An 18,029-nucleotide genomic window follows, 5' to 3' on the forward strand; every position below is an offset into this window, starting at 1 on the left:
TGACGCCCGCGGGGTTTTCTGGTCTGTTTGTCTAGCGTTCAAGCAAAGCCTATTTTTTTTTTCCTTTGAGCGAGGTCGTTTGAGCGAGGAAAAAGCCGGGAACTTGAATAGGAAAAGGGCAAATTGATCGGATCATTCTTATGTATTATAATTTTCATCTCATTCTTTTCAATATCACCATCATGACGGAACATTTTCGTATTCTGTATTTAGTACTTGCGCAAAAGCTCAGGAAACAGGTCTGAAAGCTGTCGAAGATGGCTGATTTGATACTTGCATGCTTTTTCCGGCGGAGCGGGGATCTGAGGCTCAACCAGATGTACGGTATTGGTCCATCCTCGCTTATACGCCGCTTGACAATTCAAATACGAGTCGTCGACATAATATATCTGCGTGTGCTCGGTGACGCCTGCTTCTCGCTCCGCTTTGGCAAACATCTCCGGAAGCGGCTTCGGCACCAGGGGTTGTTGAGAGTAGTCGCAGTATGTGATTCCTTCGAAGAGGTCCTCTATGCCCAGTAGCCTCACTACGCGTCGCCCATGTGTGATGTGGGCGTTGGTGAATAGCCACAGTTTGACTTTCGATCTGTCGAAGGCTTCTAGTAAGGATCTGGTCTCCGGGTTTGGAGAGAGAAGGTCGTCTAGCGGTAGCGCGTCGTCGACTTCCCGGTTAAAATCCATGGGGTCAATTTTGTGGTGTCGTGATAGCCCTTCGATCGCGAGCCCGTAGTCCTTGTAATATTGTTGGTGGAGGCGGGTGGCTTCATCGGTGGAAACGTCCAGGTGTTTGATGAAGTAGCGGTTTATCAGGAGCGCCATGTGGTCGTGCACGTTTTTGCTCTTTGGGTACAGGCAGTTGTCGATGTCGAAGAAGAAGATGGCACGGGTTTCTTTGTCTTTGTTTCTCGCAGTGGAAGTGGGAAGGGGTTCAATGGCTCCCATTTTGGTCGAAAAATTGAGATGATGGGCTATGATGAGCGATGATACCGGCCTGGAGTTGGAGTTTCAAGGAAATGAATCTGGAATTTGGTTTAGATTGGAAGACACGGTACGGAGTCTACATAAATAGGAAGTCTAAACAAAGCAGATGAAATAAAGGGAATGAACGAGTTCTGGTTGGTTGGAAATGATGGTGGCATCTAAGTAGTCCTGCCTGAGGATGACTTGTTGACGTTCCCAGGGGGGAGGGGGGAGGTTTTGTAGCAGCCTCGAGTTACTCAGCGTCTGCATGAGCAGTTGAGAAACCTATCCAGAGACAATTCTACGCCTTGCAGGCCAGAGGTGACTTGTAAGGGATTATACGCTACACTTGACAACTAGCCGAACAGAACTCGACTCCAATCTCCTAGTGATTGAGTGGTGTTGGTACTGGGTCATCTTCATTCTCCGGTATAGAAGTGGAAGTATCCCTCAGGAGCATGGATTCTTGGACTCGATTGTCTCTATGTCTTCCTCTCGGGCGCAGCGGCGTTTGTCTACCTTTCCCTTCGCCATGCTGACCTCGATAAGACAGTTTTATGTTCGAACTGCTGAATGTAGGTACGGCCTTTTAGTCAAGCTTAGGATGTGTACGTCAGCTTTTGCCTGTGTTTCTTTCTCGACTGGCAACGACCGTCTTGATTTGTGGCGAGGCAGAGTGTTGCCTGCAATCTATATTTTCAAGAGGAAGAGAAAAGAGATATTGATGGTAAAGGGGGGATGATGATCCAGGTAAGCGCAGTGCAGGAAATTTGGTCGAAAGTCTGAAGGACGAAGGACGGATTGCAAGATTCAAAAGGTTGCAGACGCAACCCATATACCTCGCACTTTTTGCTAATTTGTTTGTGACTGAATGGGCAGCTTTGGCGAGTCGACTACTAACCGCTCTTAGTTAGATAAGTTACTACCTGTCCCCTTGGTGGCTGGGCAGAAGGTTGAGCTTGAAATTTCCCTGCGCTTCATCCTCCTTATTGCCATTCCTCCATCAGACAACATCGTCTCATACGCTCGTTTTCCTTTCACAGGCCACTATTCTACCTCGTCACTTCATGTGCCTTTGATATCGCCATGTTGTTGTGCCGGTAACTCGAGTTTTCCCTCATCACGCAGCACAGGTTGAAAATGTCAGCTCCTGCTGGTCCTCTACTGAATGGCATCCTGCCATCACCCGTGCCATCCGTCAATGAAGCGGCGGAGTATGAGAAGATACTCAGGATTCGCGATGAGGTATTTTCTGGAAGTCACCCGCGACTGACAGTGCCTGCGCATGCCATCAGAGTTCCTTCCTCTCAGACCCCTTCAGCAGTGTCACCATCTCACTTGAATGTTCCTCCTCCATTTCCTTCTAGTGCTTCGCCAAATCGTCTGGCGGCTACACAGTCCCAGCGTGAAGAAGATTCTACACGAGTTCCGACCAAAGCAAATGGCATGTCTACTGCTTCCAGCCACCCTGCCAGTAATGTTTCTGAATTTGACCCTGTCCTTTTGACGAAATCAGATGATCTAGTTCGGGCCGAAACCCAGTTGAAGCGACAGAGACTGGAGAAGGCGTTGAAAGAACAATTTGAACAAAAGAGATTGGATGCCCGCAGAAAACCTGCTCCCTCCGAGGCCAAACCAGACTTCGACCTTCCAGCCATTCTGGCCCGCGTATTGGACGCGGCCAAATCCCCTTTTTCCAAACACGATGGAGACGCTAGCGATTCTTTTGACGAAAACTCTTTTTACTCAAGCAGAGCCCCTGATTCAACACCGGAGCGTGGTCCTCCCAGCCACTCTGCCGAAGACGCTGATGAGCTGCCGGCGGACGAACCATCAGGCCCGCGCGTGGTCAGTGCCGTTATGGGCTCACCCCTGCGTCGTGACCCTGAAGATGAGAGCTCTACTAACCTTGCGAGACTGCCTGTGTCTGCCGCCGGACCGATCGCGCCGTCTCATCCCGCCGACGCGCCTCCAATGGACTTGGACGATGAAGAGGAAGAAGGAGAGTACTCGCCCCCGGAAGCCACGGCACAATATCCCCCGGTCCATTCCCAAGCTATGCAAGACAGCAGAGATCCACGAAGTCGACCCTTGCGCAGATACTCGGAACTGGAGGATCATGGAAAGAGACTCGTCTCACCATCCGAGGCCAACATGCGGATTGTAAGAAACCAAATTACCTCTCCCATTGCCCCTCAACCGTCGCGTGTGTCTCCTCTTGCTGTAGCTAAGGATGCGCCCTTTTTACAGAATGCTCGTCCACGGCGGTCCCAACGGATTGGTAGGCCGGGATCTCCCCCAAGTCCCGGAGACAGCCAGGCAGGACAGCCGAGAAAAAAGAGAAAGGTGGAAAAGAAAAAGTCCCGACGAAACGGCGGGTTCTCTCCCGATGCCTTTATCAAAGAAGAAAACGTGTCGCCTCCACCTTTTCACGATGTGCAACCACTGGGTTCTGGTCGACTACGCCCGATGGGCGCAGATCGACCCATTGTCATTGACGACGAACCCGTGGAAGAAGTTCGTTACATGCCTGCTCCAGAACGGTATGTGGAATCTCCTTCACGACCACTCCCACGCCCGGTTGAACAATTGATGCCGTTGAGCGAGCCTCGCGCGATGTCCAGAGCCAGCTTGAGACCGGTGAGAGACGACGATTTACGCCGAGTAGCCAGTATGCACAGTTTGCGTGCCGCCGGGGGTCCGCGAGAATATGCGGATCCGTACTACGAATCCCCTACTCGGGCGAGAGCCACGTCGTATGCGAGAATGGGAAGCCCGGCAATCACGGATGGATCACGTCCGTCGCGGGACGTGGCTATGGAATACGAGCGACCGATGCAGGAGGTGAGAGTGGTACGCACCCCAGCTCCCGTTTATCGCGAATTGTACGATGATGGAGAGCCTCCTTATCGTTACGCTGCCGAGTCTATGCCCCCCCCCGCGCCCCTTGAGAGAATTGTGATGGATCGGTACGGCCGGAGATTCCGCGAAATCCTTCAACCTGAGCGGACTTCCGTTGTTCCTCGAGCGATGTCGGTGCGACGTGGTGACACGGACCCGTACGAGAATTACCGACCGGCCCGCGCAGGGTCGGTGTTCGTGGATGCGGTGCCAGAGCGAGCCTACGCGTCGGACATGCCTCCGCCGCAACTTTCATATCACCGTTTTGCAGAAGCTCCTCGTAATTCAGCGGCGCCTGGGCCTGCCACTCGGGAGTACCTGGAGCCAGGATCATTACCACGAAGCTCCAGTGTGCAAATCATGGAGCGGCCACAACGACCGACAATGTACGCGGATGAGCGGCCCGAGTTTCGCGAACCAGTTGTTCGGATGGGTAGTGTTCGCCCGACAGCAATTCGATACGATGAACCTCCCCCGGTGGAGATGATACCGCGTGGACAGAGTGTTCGTCCCGCATTGCATGAGGGAAGTGTTTTCCTGGATGATAGGATGCCGGCGGTTCGTGAGTATGTTCCGGATGAACAGCCTCGTTACCGCGAGGTGGAGCCCGACCAGCGATACTTTGACTCTCACGGTCGAGAAATCATCCCAGTGGGTGGGTCCATGGAGGCGAGGCCGAGAGAGATGGAGAGGTATTGAGATTGAATCCAATTTATAGTAAGGGACTTGGGAGGGAATTGCTCTTGGGGTGTGGAACATGGAGCCACAGATGTTGTTGGTGTACGAAAGAAAATTGAGGGCTCAAGACAATGTCCCTGTCGGTAGTTCATAATGACATGTGGCCTGCCTGGGCTGGCCGTCGACCGCCCCGATTAATGGCAATCTATCCTGAAACACATATTCACCAGTCTGGCGGATGTTTTTGAGAGTGCCATGCGATAGTTTCATGATTCCTTACACACCCCTCGGGAAGCCCTTCGTCAGGGAATCGTTCGTGTTGATGCGCTGAACAAGACGTGATTGGTGGTGGTGGCCGTGTAGGCGCCCAGATTGTGAATTTTCCTTTCCACTTTTCATCTTCCTTCTCGCTTTCTCTCCCACGAATCGTAACGCTGCATCCTCCATCAACATCTTCTGCGCTAACTCTTTGGCTTCGGCGCTTAGACCGTCAGGCCCTCTCGGGTTAATTTCTGGCCTGCACTGGGCCCGTTGTTGCTGGCAACCTCTGGTCCAACCAAGTCGGTGAATATGCGACGACCCCAGGCTCATCTCACAGCAAGACATCCAACGCCCACGCTTTGCACGCGCCGACGGGCAGTGTGATTGATGCTCTCGAGGCTCCGCTGCAACGTTCCTGAGCACGCCACGTTCATGATGAGTTCCAAGTTCGGGGAACGAGGGTTCGTGGAGGATCTACATAGTCGAAAGGTGTGTTTCAGGTATCTCCCTCTCTGGTCGACCGACCTTTCAACCTCGCAGGAAGCTGGACGGGCATCAGGCTGTGATTGCAGCTTCCAGTTTCTCGATTGCTATTTCCCTCTTCTTGCATACCATATTCTCTTAATTTCAGTCCGGTTCAATATTCATAATCGATGCTGGCATCGTCGACATCTTCGCTTTTGACCCGAACCGTAATCGTGCAACGACCTCCAAACACTGGCGTTGAGGGATGAAACTCAGAGTCGCCTCAGAAGACTCGCTTGAGCCAACATGCACCTTCACCTTCTTCGACTGTCTCTCTTCGAAGAGCAACGAAGATCTCGACACCGAGCGACGTCCTGCTGGTTTGTCAAGCCTCTACACTCAAGAGAACAAGATTTTCATTAACAAGTGATCAGGAACCGAGCGTGAAATGCGCATCATGTATCAACAGCCTCACCTCGTCCCACCGATGAAGCTCACGGTATACGACGGCCTTCCTTCCACTCCAATACCAGCACCACCGTCGCAATTATCGCAGTGGGTGTCCCACGGCAAAGCCTCTCTCAGATCGAGCCTCTCGATTCGGAGACGTCCTTCTTCCAAACCCGTCATCTCTGGTCCTCAACCACCATTGCCTTTCCGCCGGGAAGCGCAGGAATTTCGTCCTCTCGAGCTGAGCATCTACATGCCGAACAATCGATTGTCGGATTTGCCCGAGTTTGACCGGCTGAGCTTTACCGACCTCGGCGAGATCAAGCTTCCCCCTCGAGCATTGGTGCGAACCAAATCCGATGAGTTCATTTTGCACAAGGTGTCCATGTCACCTCCTCCAGTCAAGCCAGCATCGATGATTGAGCAACGTCGCCTGTCACACTTCCGACCGGATACTTCGTCCATCGTCATATCCGCGTCCCGGCCTCCGTCCGAGTATGACGCGCTACATTCGCATCCGGTGTCGTGGGCGTCTCTCCCGGGCTTGCCTCCGCCAGCCCATCTACCAGTTCGGTCGGAACCATCCGTTGCGATTCTCACGCCGATGCAAGAGGAGTTTAGCCCCCCGGCGACATCCGTCACCGTCGATGGTGTTGTTCTCAACTTCCCCAAGGTGGTTGACAGATCGTCCATGTCTCCAACAGCGCCAGAACGAACATCATCCGAAGTTCCTGCTCCGGCGCCAGTCGTCCCAGCCACCACCACTAGGAATTTCTCCAAACCCTCCGATATGAAGAGTCCAGCCGGTTACTTCCATCCCAACTATCAGACACAAAAACGCATTTCTCAGTGGCTGGCTCGCCGTAGTCATTCGTCCTCTATCAGCACCACAAAGTCAACATCGACGTCATCGTCTTTCGCTGAACATCGGCGAAAACGGGCTCAATTCTACCAGCTTTCCGCTACTCCTCCAAAACCGCTGAGTCTGTGGCCACGTCAACATCAAAGGACAATGACCGAGTCGACCGTGGCGAGTACTGTTGATACAGATATCCTATCTTTTGAGACTCAAAGCCAGGCCGACACCAGTGTAACCACTGCGACCGACCTGCAAAGTCGAAGTGGCACGATCAGAAGTGTGACCAAAGGTGGTTTGAGACCGATTATGAGTGGTGTGCCTGATATGCCACCCTCTTACGCCGAGTTTATCAAAGACACCGATGACGTCTTAATCAAAGAAATCGGGGGCCCTTTGAGAAGCCCTGGTGTCGGAGTTGCTTTCTGATTCTGAATGGAAGCACAAATGCCGGTTGGGATTGTTCTTTTTCTTTTACTGATACCCCCTAGAAAAATATGTTGGAACTTCCGGAGTCTCCTACGTCTAAAGGCAGACTCTATTTCAATTCAACCAGACTTGCATTATGATGGGCTATGGAATAGCCGGAAAAGGATTTTGGTAAAGTATTCTGGAGGGCATGCACGCATTTGATTATTGGTTCAGGCATCAGACCTCTAGACCCAACTCGTTGAGATACCCCAGAATTTTGGTCTTGTTCATTTTGTCGCAGCAGAGGAAAATCGGTACTACCGTCAGAACAGCTTGCAGCTGAAGAAAAAGGGAAATTTGGTTTGTTAACACTCCTTTGCGATGGATTCAAAAAGGACAAAAAAAAAAAAAAAAAGCGACTGGATGTATGCGCAACCTGTACAATGAATTTAATAGACCTTTTGCCCAATCACTCTTCTTTAACCAGCTCTCTCACTCTCCTTTTCTATCCCTTTCCATCAATGTGCCTCATTTATTAGCGCGATACATCAGGAATTCTTCGCCCATCTCCACGCCCACAGCCTTGCCACTCTCCTTTGCTCTATTGGGCGGCCAAGGCGCCAGCGCATATGGCAGAACTCTCTTCACTCCGAACTTGCGTCTCTCCCGCTGCCAATACCTGCTCATTCTCTTCTTCATTCTCTTCCGTCGCCAGAAAACCTGCTCAATACTCGTTTTCCCGATTCTCACACCACACGGAACCAGGCACACTAGATTCCTCGTGCATCATCCAAGCATGCCTGGACCTGTGCGTGCTTGAAGAGAATAGAAGCTTGATACGTTGATCCCGTCCTTTCAGCACACCGCATTTGAAAACCATGGGTCTTGAGGTTCTCGCTAGCTTGCCATACGAACTTCCAGGGGCTTGGACATCGAGGTTCAATATTCTTGGTCTTCAAGAAAAGCACATGCGATGTGAATTCCCGCCTTGACCAGGAAAATCCAAACGATATGGATACCGGGAAATGCAAAAGATAAGTATCACAATGGCTTCCTCCACCTTTCCGTCGATGCTTGCGGCTTCTCGACAGCTTTGCAGCCTCGCTCAGTGAAACTCGGCGAGCGAGGCAGTCCCTTCTCCCCTAAAAAAGATGCATCTGAACCTTCCGACTTCACTTCTTTGCTTCCCTCTTCTTTTTCTCTTCTTCTCTTCTTCTCCCCATCATCTCCTCGTCTCAGCAGCAACAGTCAAACTAGCGGTCGTCAAACATGGCGTTATCGGCTACGGGATACATATGTACCATCCCGTCTGCTGCTACGCCTGTCACGACTCCCTTTCTTCTCTATACCTCAACTGCACCACCTTCGTGGCCCATTCGGAGCATGGCATGACGGAAATGAAGCTCCGAAAACGAATGGACATGGGCGGTGACACGATGGCAATGACTAGCGACGAATGCCGCGCAAACGACCCAGTCTGGTTGCAATCGATGTCCTATTGCGTACGCGATCGATGCACTCGCGAAGGTGTGAGCGACAGTCGACAAGGTCAATGTTTTGTAAAGATCGCTGCAAATGGTCAACCGGTCCCGAGTCTGCAGGAGGCTCTTCCTGAGCAAGCTCCCGCCGTTGAAGTTACCGATAAGGATCTGTGGTTGAATACGACGAAGCTGGTTAATAGTGAGCTTTGGGCCGCGAATCGTCGGACGCTGGCCGAGTTTGAGTTCTCCGAGGAAATGCATACACAGTATTCGTAAGTAACGGTAACTACAACAAAGGCCCATCCCGACCCTTTTGTTTAGGATTATTTTGATTGACATGAGTGATCATATCATAGCCTCATAGTCTACCTGGTCACCATGGGCATATGCCTGGCAATGGCTGCCTTGACGTTCTTTTCATACCCAGCGTCTTCTTCCCCCAAAACGACGAGTACGAGTTCCAGGTATATCAGGAAGATTAAACAATATCTCATTCTACCGGCCTTATTCGGCGGCCGCCATCTCGAACCGCTACGATGGAACATAGGCTATGTGCCCGGCCGTGCCCTTACGGTATTCATCAGCATCTACGTGATCCTCAACATTGTCTTCTGCTGCATCTCCTACCACCTCGCCTCTCCTAACACGTGGTTCTCAGAAGACCGCGACCAGATCGCAGGATATGTCGGCAATCGCACGGGAGTCCTCGGCTTCACTAACTTGGGCATCGCTATACTCTTCGCAGGGCGGAACAACATTCTCATCACCCTGACAGGATGGTCTCAGACCACTTCTCTGACCTTCCACCGCTGGGCTGCGCGTGTCGCTACGCTCCAGGCCGTCGTCCACTCTGTCATATACACCGTGACGTATTTCTGGGACGGAGGCGCAGCCGCATATTACGCTGAAGCCTCATTGCCGTATTACTGGTGGGGTATCATCGCTACCACCGCGCTGGGCGTCATGATTGGACTGGCGTTCTTGCCGATCAGGCTGAGAGCGTATGAACTCTTCTTGATCACACATATTGCTCTTGCAATTCTGGCGCTGATCGGATGTTGGTACCACGTCGACATCCTATTCAACAAACGATGGGGCTACGAAGTCTGGCTATATCTGTGTTTTGCCTTCTGGAGCTTCGACCGGGTCGCTAGACTTGTCAAGCTCGGGTTGTTCAATAACTGGACTGGATCAACTAAAGCCCATGTCACCCGGATTCCGAACACGGATATTGTCCAGCTCACTCTCTTTCCCGGTCGATTTTGGGAATCGGCAGTTGGACCCGGCCAGCATTCGTTTCTGTATTTCCCCTCGACTGGAAAGGTATGGGAGACTCACCCATTCACCATTGCCGACTGGGGTACCATGCGCGAACAGGCAAAGGCCACCTCGGACAACTCGTTGAGCGAGGGCACGTCGCTGTCTGAAAAGACCCCGACCGAGATTCCGTCCACAGGTCAGGTTCAGGAATCTGGACCAAGTCCCAAACAACGACCACTCCCTAACGACAGCACATCGCAAGCCCCATACTCCAGTCAATTCTACCTCCGCTTCCTCTTGCGCGTGCAAACAGGGAGCACGCGCTCGCTGATCCGTCAACTCGAGACGTCTGCACGTGGAACACCGTTGAGCCAACATCTTACGATACTTACCGAAGGACCCTATGCCGGACATAAGCAGACGCTCCACCCGCTCTTCACCGCCGACACAGTCCTCTGCATCGCTGGTGGTATCGGCATTACCTTTCCCTTGGGATTTGTCAAGCACTATGTGTCGCTGGACTTCTCATCACCAAAGGGAGGAAATTCTTCAGCGCAACGTCGAACGCTCATGGGCCGTACGACGCGCTTTGTTCTGGCCTGGTCCGCCAGAGAAGATGGATTGATTCGACACGTCACCGAGACGATACTTCTAGGCCAGCATTTTCATCGCGAAACCGGCGCGAGGACCGTCGACGTTCGAATCTGGCATACGGGAACCACCTATACCTCTTCAGCCACGACGGAATCCCAAGCTGAGGATGGGAAGGAAAAAGAAATCCGCCTCACCGTATCTCCTTCAGGCCCAGTAAGCATAACGCGGGGCACGCGTATGCCCATTGCCTCGGTCCTCGACTCTGTTCTCGAACCAAGCCACCGCATCACCGTCCTAGTCTGCGCGCCTGGTGGCATGGCAGACGCCGTGCGCAAGGAAGTCGTCCGCGCCATAAGTCAGGGTTTTGATGTGGATCTTCTAGAGGAAGCATTTGCTTGGTAATTAGTAAATGACAGTGATGGGCGACGGCTTCTGGCTCTGGTACTTTGACTTGGCTCGAAATGAATTAAGCCGAGTTGAATTGACTGAACGAAGGAAGAGATGGAAAAAAGAAGGGACGGCCGGGTAGTGGGCTGGCTTGGGAGACTCTTGATTATGTGTTTCCAACTTACTCTCCTTAATATCCGATTTATTCTGCCCCCGATGCGCTATGTGAATTTATATCTTCATGACCCTCATTATCGTTCGACTACTTGGCCAGCGGCTATATTAAAAACAAATGTCTTTCTTTAATCTTTGTCCCACGAGTCTGAAAGCGGTCCGGAAATGCAAATGGAGTTGGCCACATTAATCCAACCACAGTTCATTCCTCATCCCAAATATGCCCACGAGCGCCCATCACCCTTTTGGTCCACCGCCGTATCAAATGTCGCATACCGCTCCAAAGTGTTCCGAATATTTCGTCTAACCATCAAATGGTACGATCCGTCCCAACTCCTGTACAACTTGATCCAGTGTCCAAAATACTACATGTTGGCTAATTCACCATCGATGGCTTTATCCAAAAATGCCCGCCTCTCTCCCACGGGTACTTCACACTGTAGTCTCTGCTCCACCAGCGCGCGCACTTGCTTCTTGGTGACCTTGTCCAGGTCAACTTCGGCTAAAACGGAGCGAATAGCCTCGATCATGTCGTGATCGCTTGGGCCGGCGCTGGGCACGGTGCGGAAATCCATCACGGTAGACGCTGGACGGCTGGTTCCCATACCCAACAAGCTAGGTCTGCTGACGGAGTGTTGCATTCCGCTGAAACCACTCTGATATGGACTGCGGGGGTTGTCTTGGTAGGGGGCCGGAGACGGAGACTTCTGTCCAGCTTGGCTACCGAGACTCATCATGCTCATTTGTCGACCGTGGAGACTCGTAGGTTGGTCACGGAATTGAACGAGACCGGTCATGGTGCTGGCGCGGTTGTTCATGCCAAGGGGGGCGGGTGAGCGTGGTGGTGCCATGTACGGGTGATGTTGTTGGGGGAATCCGGCTAGGATGGTGCTGGCTGGCTTCACTGACGAATAGGTGGAATGCATATCGTCCATTTCCATCATTCCTGGGTCGTCAGCGTAACCAGCCTCGAAGCCTTTCTCGTAGTGGTTGCCAGTGTTTCCACGCCGGCCGGGAAGGTTGTTGGCTGCAGCATAGTCATCCCAGCGTTGAAGAGGGATCGATTTCGGATCAAATCCTTCATCTTGGATGGCCACAACCTTCTTGTCTCCCTTTTCGCCGATGACAATTCTGGTATTACCCCACGAGAAGTTGTCTTGATTCCAGAATGAATAGACCGGCAAGATAAGGCTGTAGATGGGGTATGCGAGGAGGTAGATGATCATCCAGCCCACATGTTGCCACTGTCTCTTGATGATGAAGATAATTGCTTGTAATCCGTACACTGCCGCGATCACCACAAGTGAAAATAGGGGGAGTGGACCGGTATGTGAGGCCACTCGATAGATTAGATAGCCTAGGTAGACACACGTGGCCGGAAGAATGATGGTTCCAAACAAGTCGACAAAGACGACAAATCTCATCGAGAAACAGCAGAAGCCACACAGATCTTTCAGGAAAACGAGCTCGGCCAAATTGTGAATGGTAGAATTGATCCATCGTCTTCTCTGCGAAAGCAGCACGGACCATGTTTCCGGTGCGGCCGTCAGGGCGTAAGCGTCGGGAATAAATTTGTATGACATGGCAGGGAAATGTTTTGTCATCAAGGTCGTCAGGTATCGATCTTCACCAAGAGCCAAAAGGTTTTTCTTGTGAAGAGTGTCGACGTCGCCATCAGCGTACTCCTGGATGACCTTGTCCGAGATAATTAACGGTCGTCCTTTGTCAGCTGTTCTGAGGCGGTACATGCAGAAACTAGACAGCCGTTAGCAAGGCTCAGGAAACGACAGCTCTGAGAGTAATTACCATCCAGGCAAGCAGGTCACGCTGCCAAATAATGATTCGAAGGCTTTGGTGAGATGATGCGAGATATAGTACTCGTAGACTTGAATCATAGTCCACCAACTTCGTTCCTCGTTTTCCAAACTGGTTTCACCACAGATACCGGCAATTTTTGAGTCATTGGCACAAGCCGCCACCAGCCGATTGAGAGAGTCTTCTTTGACCATTGTGTCGGCATCGACCATGAGGAGGTATTCATATAACTCTGGGTCCACACCAATGATGTTGTTGATCTGATGGAACATTTCTAGCTCGAGAGGTGACATTGGCGATCTGTGATGAACACGATTCAAGAATTGCATAAGGAGGATTTGAGAATCTCGCTTCCCACGGTTTCCCGGTTTCGATTTGCTCTGCTCGGATTCTTTTCCGACTTTGACGACGACAATGTATGGAACCACACTGCCCTCATACTCGTACAATCCGGAGTAGACCTTGCCATAGTTGAGTTGCTCATTGCCCTGGCCGACCGATCTAAAGGGAAGAGCGGGCGGATCGATCTTTGGGTCCACGCCCAGAATATCCAAAACGATCTTGGGAGTAGGTCGATCATTGCCGCCACCGACGATCATACCGTCGCAAATGACACAGATCAGCTTCCTCTTGTTGTCGTACTGAAGTGCGGTGAGGGAGTCGAGAGATTTTCGGAGATGATCTTCGCCTTCGGTATATGCAGGCACCTGACAGATCACAAATTTGTCTTGCGGGACTGGTCGACGCTTCGAGCCCAGTTGTAGAGCTGCCAAAAATTTCACCAAGATCACCGTACAAAGGATGATGGTGAACGCCAGGAGGATATAATTGTTAACTTGACATTGCGCAGAATTACGGAAATCGACCTTTCCCACGTAGAAAGCGTTGTTCATGCAGTTGAGGCTGTTGGCGAAAGCGGCACTGGTTCCCCATTTGTCCGTAATATCAAGACCGGGATTACCGGAAATGAGGTCGCTGACTTCGTCGGGAAAGAATTTGTAGGTGGCGAAGTTGTTTTGGAGTTTCAATGTGTAGAAATAATCTGTTAGGTCGTAAATCTTGCCACTGATAATGACCCACATTCTTTGATCGATTTCTCCTTGGCTTTTGACGCTGCCCCTGGTGACGACGAGGTCACCTTTGTAGTATTCGTTGATTTTGGGCAGGAAGGTATCGCTGTACCAGTTCCAGCTGTACAAAGCCGACTGCTGATCTGTCTGATAACGAGGCCCGGATGTATGGACCGCATTGGGATACAGAACGGCGTCCGTGTCGTTGTGTTGCATCTGAACACTCTCGTCGACGTCGAGACCCGGACAAGCGCGACTCAACGGGGGTGGGAAATAGGCATCCAGATTCTGACCGGCAAACGGCATCATGTTCTCGGAGCTGGTGGTTATGCTGGTGTCGCTATGCTGCAATCGGTAGAATTTCGTGATGTCGTAGACGGAGCCGCGAATACTGACATAGAAGTCGTCCGTCCCCGTATGGTAACCCACTTCTTTAGCATTCCAGGCCTTGTCGAAATTTGGGCAAAGCAATCGCCCGAATTCGACGATATAAAACACCACGAGAGCATTGAACAGAAAGATGAGAAACACCAGGACGACCTTCTCTCGCCAGGCCAGACGGACATCAGGACGTTTCATCCGACCGATATACCTCAAAAGGACGGAAGGGATGAACCACGTCAAGGCCCAGACCACCGAAATCCAAGCCTGTCGGCTCGCGGAGGTCTTCTTGGTCTGAATGTTTCGAGGATCTCCATACTCGGGATCCAACTCGCCTGTGTAACGGCCGAGTTCGGAGTCGTAATATAATTGGCCTTTGTCGGCGTCACCTTTGGGACCCAGGCCGTAGTCGCCGCCAATGGTATGGACTGTTCGTGCCATCGTTGGGGCAACTGACTTAGCTCGATCGGCACCTGCTTGCGCCAGGAGATTCTCCCGACTGTCTTGGATACTCATACTGTCACCAAACGGCGGAAAGAATCCACTGCTATTGTTGGGTGCGTGGGCGGAATGACTGGATTCGAACGGATTTGATGGAATACCGAAGATGGCATCATTGGGACGGCCAGGGTCGGCCGGTTTCATGTCAAGCATTGATTCGGCCTCCCACCACGCTCCTTCACGCATCCAGATCCGCTCACGTCCGATCACGACTTCTCCGTTCGTCCAGCCACGTTCGAGCATGAAGCTTTCTATTCCATCTTTGCCGTCTTTGCAACCAAGTCTGGAGTACCTGGTGACGAATTCATCAACATCAAAATCTGCCGTAAAGTCGAGTTGTCTGTTGCGGTGGTTGGCCCATTCAGGAAGCCTCCATGCTCGTAATTGTCGCGACACTGTACCTGCAGACCAGGCCGACGTGGAGGCGAGAGCGGCGAGAGCGCTAGGAGTGTCGTCGGTAGGGTGAATTGAGAGCTGATACCAGGCTCGACTGCTGGCCAGAGTCACCCCCAGATCAAAACGCCCCTTGATGCCCAAGTTCAGGCCTTCTCCATCAGTTGGATAGAGCAGGGTCCGGAGGAAACCACCAGCCTCAGCTTCGGCACCAATCTTTTCGAGGATGCCTTCTCGTCGGTCTCGGTCATGTTCTCTTTCCCGGCTGAGAGGGCCACCTTTGATACCCAGATCCGCTTCAACCTCGGCCACGGCGGACTGCATTTCTTTGAGGACTGAGTGGCCAGCGGGCACCACTTCCACACCGTCGTCCCTCATCTCGGCATTGATACCCTGGGAATCATCAAAGACATTGCGCAACGCCACTGCCTTGGCGAGATGCTCTCCAGGAATTTCGATGACCGTTAGGCTGACTTCGTCGCCGTTCTGAGTGCTCGAGTCAGGCGTCAGGGCTCCGGAGCGCAATTCTCCCGCAATGGCCTCATTTGCCTTGGAGATGACCCAGTCCACCAGGGCCTCATACATGCCAGCAATCAAAACCTCGCGGTCGTCGGTGGTGCATTTATTCACGAGGACTTCCGGTTCGAGTCCTATCAAACCCCCAACATCTTCGCAAATCTCTTCCAACACATCGGAATCGACGAGGAATCCGGTTGTCTCACCCAATCTCAGCAGTCCGGCCAGGCATGACAGGAGGCCTCGAAACGCTGACCCCTTGATACCGATGGACTTCAATGCGGAACGGAAATCTTCTGCCGCTGCGGCATCGTCGGCCGTCGGAAGGTAGGAAGGGGGATCATATGTGCCCGATCTGTTCAAGAGCGTGTACTTGGAAGGATGTTGCAGACCGAGATATTCGCGTTCAGTCGGGGTTGATGCTGAGGTCAAAAGATGGTAAAACACATCGAAAGCACGATGGCCAGGTTCAGATGGGATCCTCAATAGACCTCGTTCAACATCAATGCCCGATCCGGACAAGGCCAGGGAGAAGCCGGTGATTGTGCCTGTGAGAGTGACCGTATACTTGGCGGAAAGGGAAGAATGTCGGAATGTGGTCGGATTGATAGGTGTGACGCAGGAAAGAAACGGCCGTAGGGCTGTCAACGCAGTGTAGGCCATCTGAGGAGTCGCTAAGGGAATAACTTGAAGAAATGCCTGGAATAGCGAAGGGGTCGACGGATGCAGTGAACCCAGAATTATACATCCATCTTCTGCTCTTCTCCTTGCATGTTCCCACGCTCTTGAGGCAATGCCAGCATCCACTGATCCACCCAGTCGTCCATGGGCATCGGGATTGAGTGCAGTCAGCCAGGTGTTGACTGCGATACTCGTGCTCGAATCGAGTTGGTATGTTTGACCTGAGGCATAGATGGTGTGCAGGGCATTGAGGAGGGTCGTGGTTGAGACCTGTGTCGACTGTTGGGCTGCTGATCGCGCAGCACCAACTTGCGAAGAGTTATTTGAGAAGGTAGAATATCGATTGGCCATGTTGAGCCGGAGTTGGGCCCCTGTCGAGCAAAGACGCCGACAGGGCCTTCCGATGACTTTATGGGGGAGTGATAGATAATGGTATACTATATCCACCGTCTTGTACGTCCTATCCTCTCTCCTGATACAATTTTGATTCTTCGTCAGCCAGGGTGTCCGAATGGGCGACAAGGGTCAACCGGGAGTCTCGTGGAGAGGGAGAAATAAATAGCGATAGACTGATAGATTTCAGGACTTCTGCAAAGATGGAAATGAATGGAATAGAGTAATAGTGGTGTGTATGGGAGCGAATGTGAGGAATAGGTAGGTAACAAGTAGATTGGAGCCGGTGGAAGGGGAGAAGTACAATACTGGCACGTGTATCAGACCAGCGTTGAGTGAAGGCGTCTGTGTATTGAAAATTACCATTCATTACATGGGGTCTTCTCAAGAGAGAGCCAGGGGCAGGGATAACACGACTCGGTGTTGGTCAACATTTCAAGAATAGCAGTTCATCTGCAGCGCCACCCCAGAAATGGACCACCTCTAACCAGCAACAGTCTAGCTTTCTCGGCCTTCCTGCAGGGGACTCCGCGAGTTTAAAAAGAAGCGGATGTTTTGTGAGCCAATCAAGCCGCCTTGCAGGTGGGCTGCTCCACGGCAACGGATGTAAATAGCCTCACCTGGGAGCCTCTGCCCTCAACCGGACGAGAGTGATAAATTACATGCACCGTGCTGACTTTGGTCAACGAATATACCCGGGTATGAGACATGGACGTGTCATTGTGGAAAAATCCATGAATAACTGATGACTTGCGTTTCTTTTCTCACACGTCGACCATTTTTGAGACACACTCGGTCACGTGACAGGGACCGTGAGGCGAAGAGATTGGATCATCACGCTCTTCGAATCTGCATGTCTCATCGGCTCCCGAAACCTGCACCACTGTGCTGGCTTGCTGCTGTCAGCATCGCACTCGATTCCGAACCCATGGGTAGCTCGCTTATCATTCAGAGCTCGGGTGCGGGAAAATGTGGTGTTATTTTGATTTGCAGTGGGCAAAAAAGGGAACAAACAAAAAAAAATGGCGCTTCCAGACACTCGATTTTACACAGGTTCCTACTAGTGGGCAGTTCCCCACAGCCGCATCCTCATTCTCTGCCAGTCATCGTCGCCGCAGAACACCAACAGGTCTCCATACTGCCGTTCATTGGATGGCGAAGGACATGGTCCAGGGTTTCGTTGCTGAGCGGAACCAAATGCATTTTTGTCAAACACGAGGGCACATTTGCAGTGGACTTTGACCGTCCTTGTCAATCATATCCGCATGGACCTCATCTTTGATTGAGATGTCAACTCCGGGTCGTGATATTAATATTGTTGCTCAGCGTATGGATTTGAACAGGAATTCTTTACGTGGGGATTTCACTGCGTTATAATACTCTCCATCAGTAGGTACTGTAG

At 51.8% G+C, this 18,029-nt stretch overlaps 5 protein-coding genes across 5 annotated transcripts; 3 read left to right on the plus strand and 2 right to left on the minus strand.

Moving 5' to 3' along the window:
* Positions 1-209: 209 nt before the first annotated feature.
* On the minus strand, positions 210-941 carry Z518_06078 (pyrimidine 5'-nucleotidase; the record flags this gene model as incomplete). Its single annotated transcript, XM_013416888.1, has 1 exon — positions 210-941. The coding sequence occupies one exon, from the start codon at positions 939-941 to the stop codon at positions 210-212; it is 732 nt and encodes a 243-aa protein (XP_013272342.1).
* A 1,158-nt stretch (positions 942-2,099) lies between these two features.
* On the plus strand, positions 2,100-4,559 carry Z518_06079 (uncharacterized protein; the record flags this gene model as incomplete). The annotated part of the gene is made up of 1 exon (XM_013416889.1): positions 2,100-4,559. One exon carries the CDS (start codon positions 2,100-2,102, stop codon positions 4,557-4,559), a length of 2,460 nt encoding a protein of 819 aa, XP_013272343.1.
* A 970-nt stretch (positions 4,560-5,529) lies between these two features.
* Z518_06080 (uncharacterized protein) lies at positions 5,530-6,999 on the plus strand (the record flags this gene model as incomplete). Its single annotated transcript, XM_013416890.1, has 2 exons — positions 5,530-5,644; positions 5,699-6,999. The coding sequence occupies 2 exons, from the start codon at positions 5,530-5,532 to the stop codon at positions 6,997-6,999; spliced, it is 1,416 nt and encodes a 471-aa protein (XP_013272344.1).
* A 1,370-nt stretch (positions 7,000-8,369) lies between these two features.
* Positions 8,370-10,718, plus strand: Z518_06081 (uncharacterized protein; the record flags this gene model as incomplete). Its single annotated transcript, XM_013416891.1, has 2 exons — positions 8,370-8,734; positions 8,819-10,718. The coding sequence occupies 2 exons, from the start codon at positions 8,370-8,372 to the stop codon at positions 10,716-10,718; spliced, it is 2,265 nt and encodes a 754-aa protein (XP_013272345.1).
* Positions 10,719-11,242: 524 nt separating this feature from the next.
* Z518_06082 (uncharacterized protein) lies at positions 11,243-16,585 on the minus strand (the record flags this gene model as incomplete). The annotated part of the gene is made up of 2 exons (XM_013416892.1): positions 11,243-12,632; positions 12,684-16,585. 2 exons carry the CDS (start codon positions 16,583-16,585, stop codon positions 11,243-11,245), a joined length of 5,292 nt encoding a protein of 1,763 aa, XP_013272346.1.
* Between the last annotated feature and the right edge of the window lie 1,444 nt (positions 16,586-18,029).

The sequence above is a fragment of the Rhinocladiella mackenziei genome (assembly GCF_000835555.1).
Source record: "Rhinocladiella mackenziei CBS 650.93 unplaced genomic scaffold supercont1.4, whole genome shotgun sequence".
NCBI lineage: Eukaryota > Fungi > Ascomycota > Eurotiomycetes > Chaetothyriales > Herpotrichiellaceae > Rhinocladiella > Rhinocladiella mackenziei.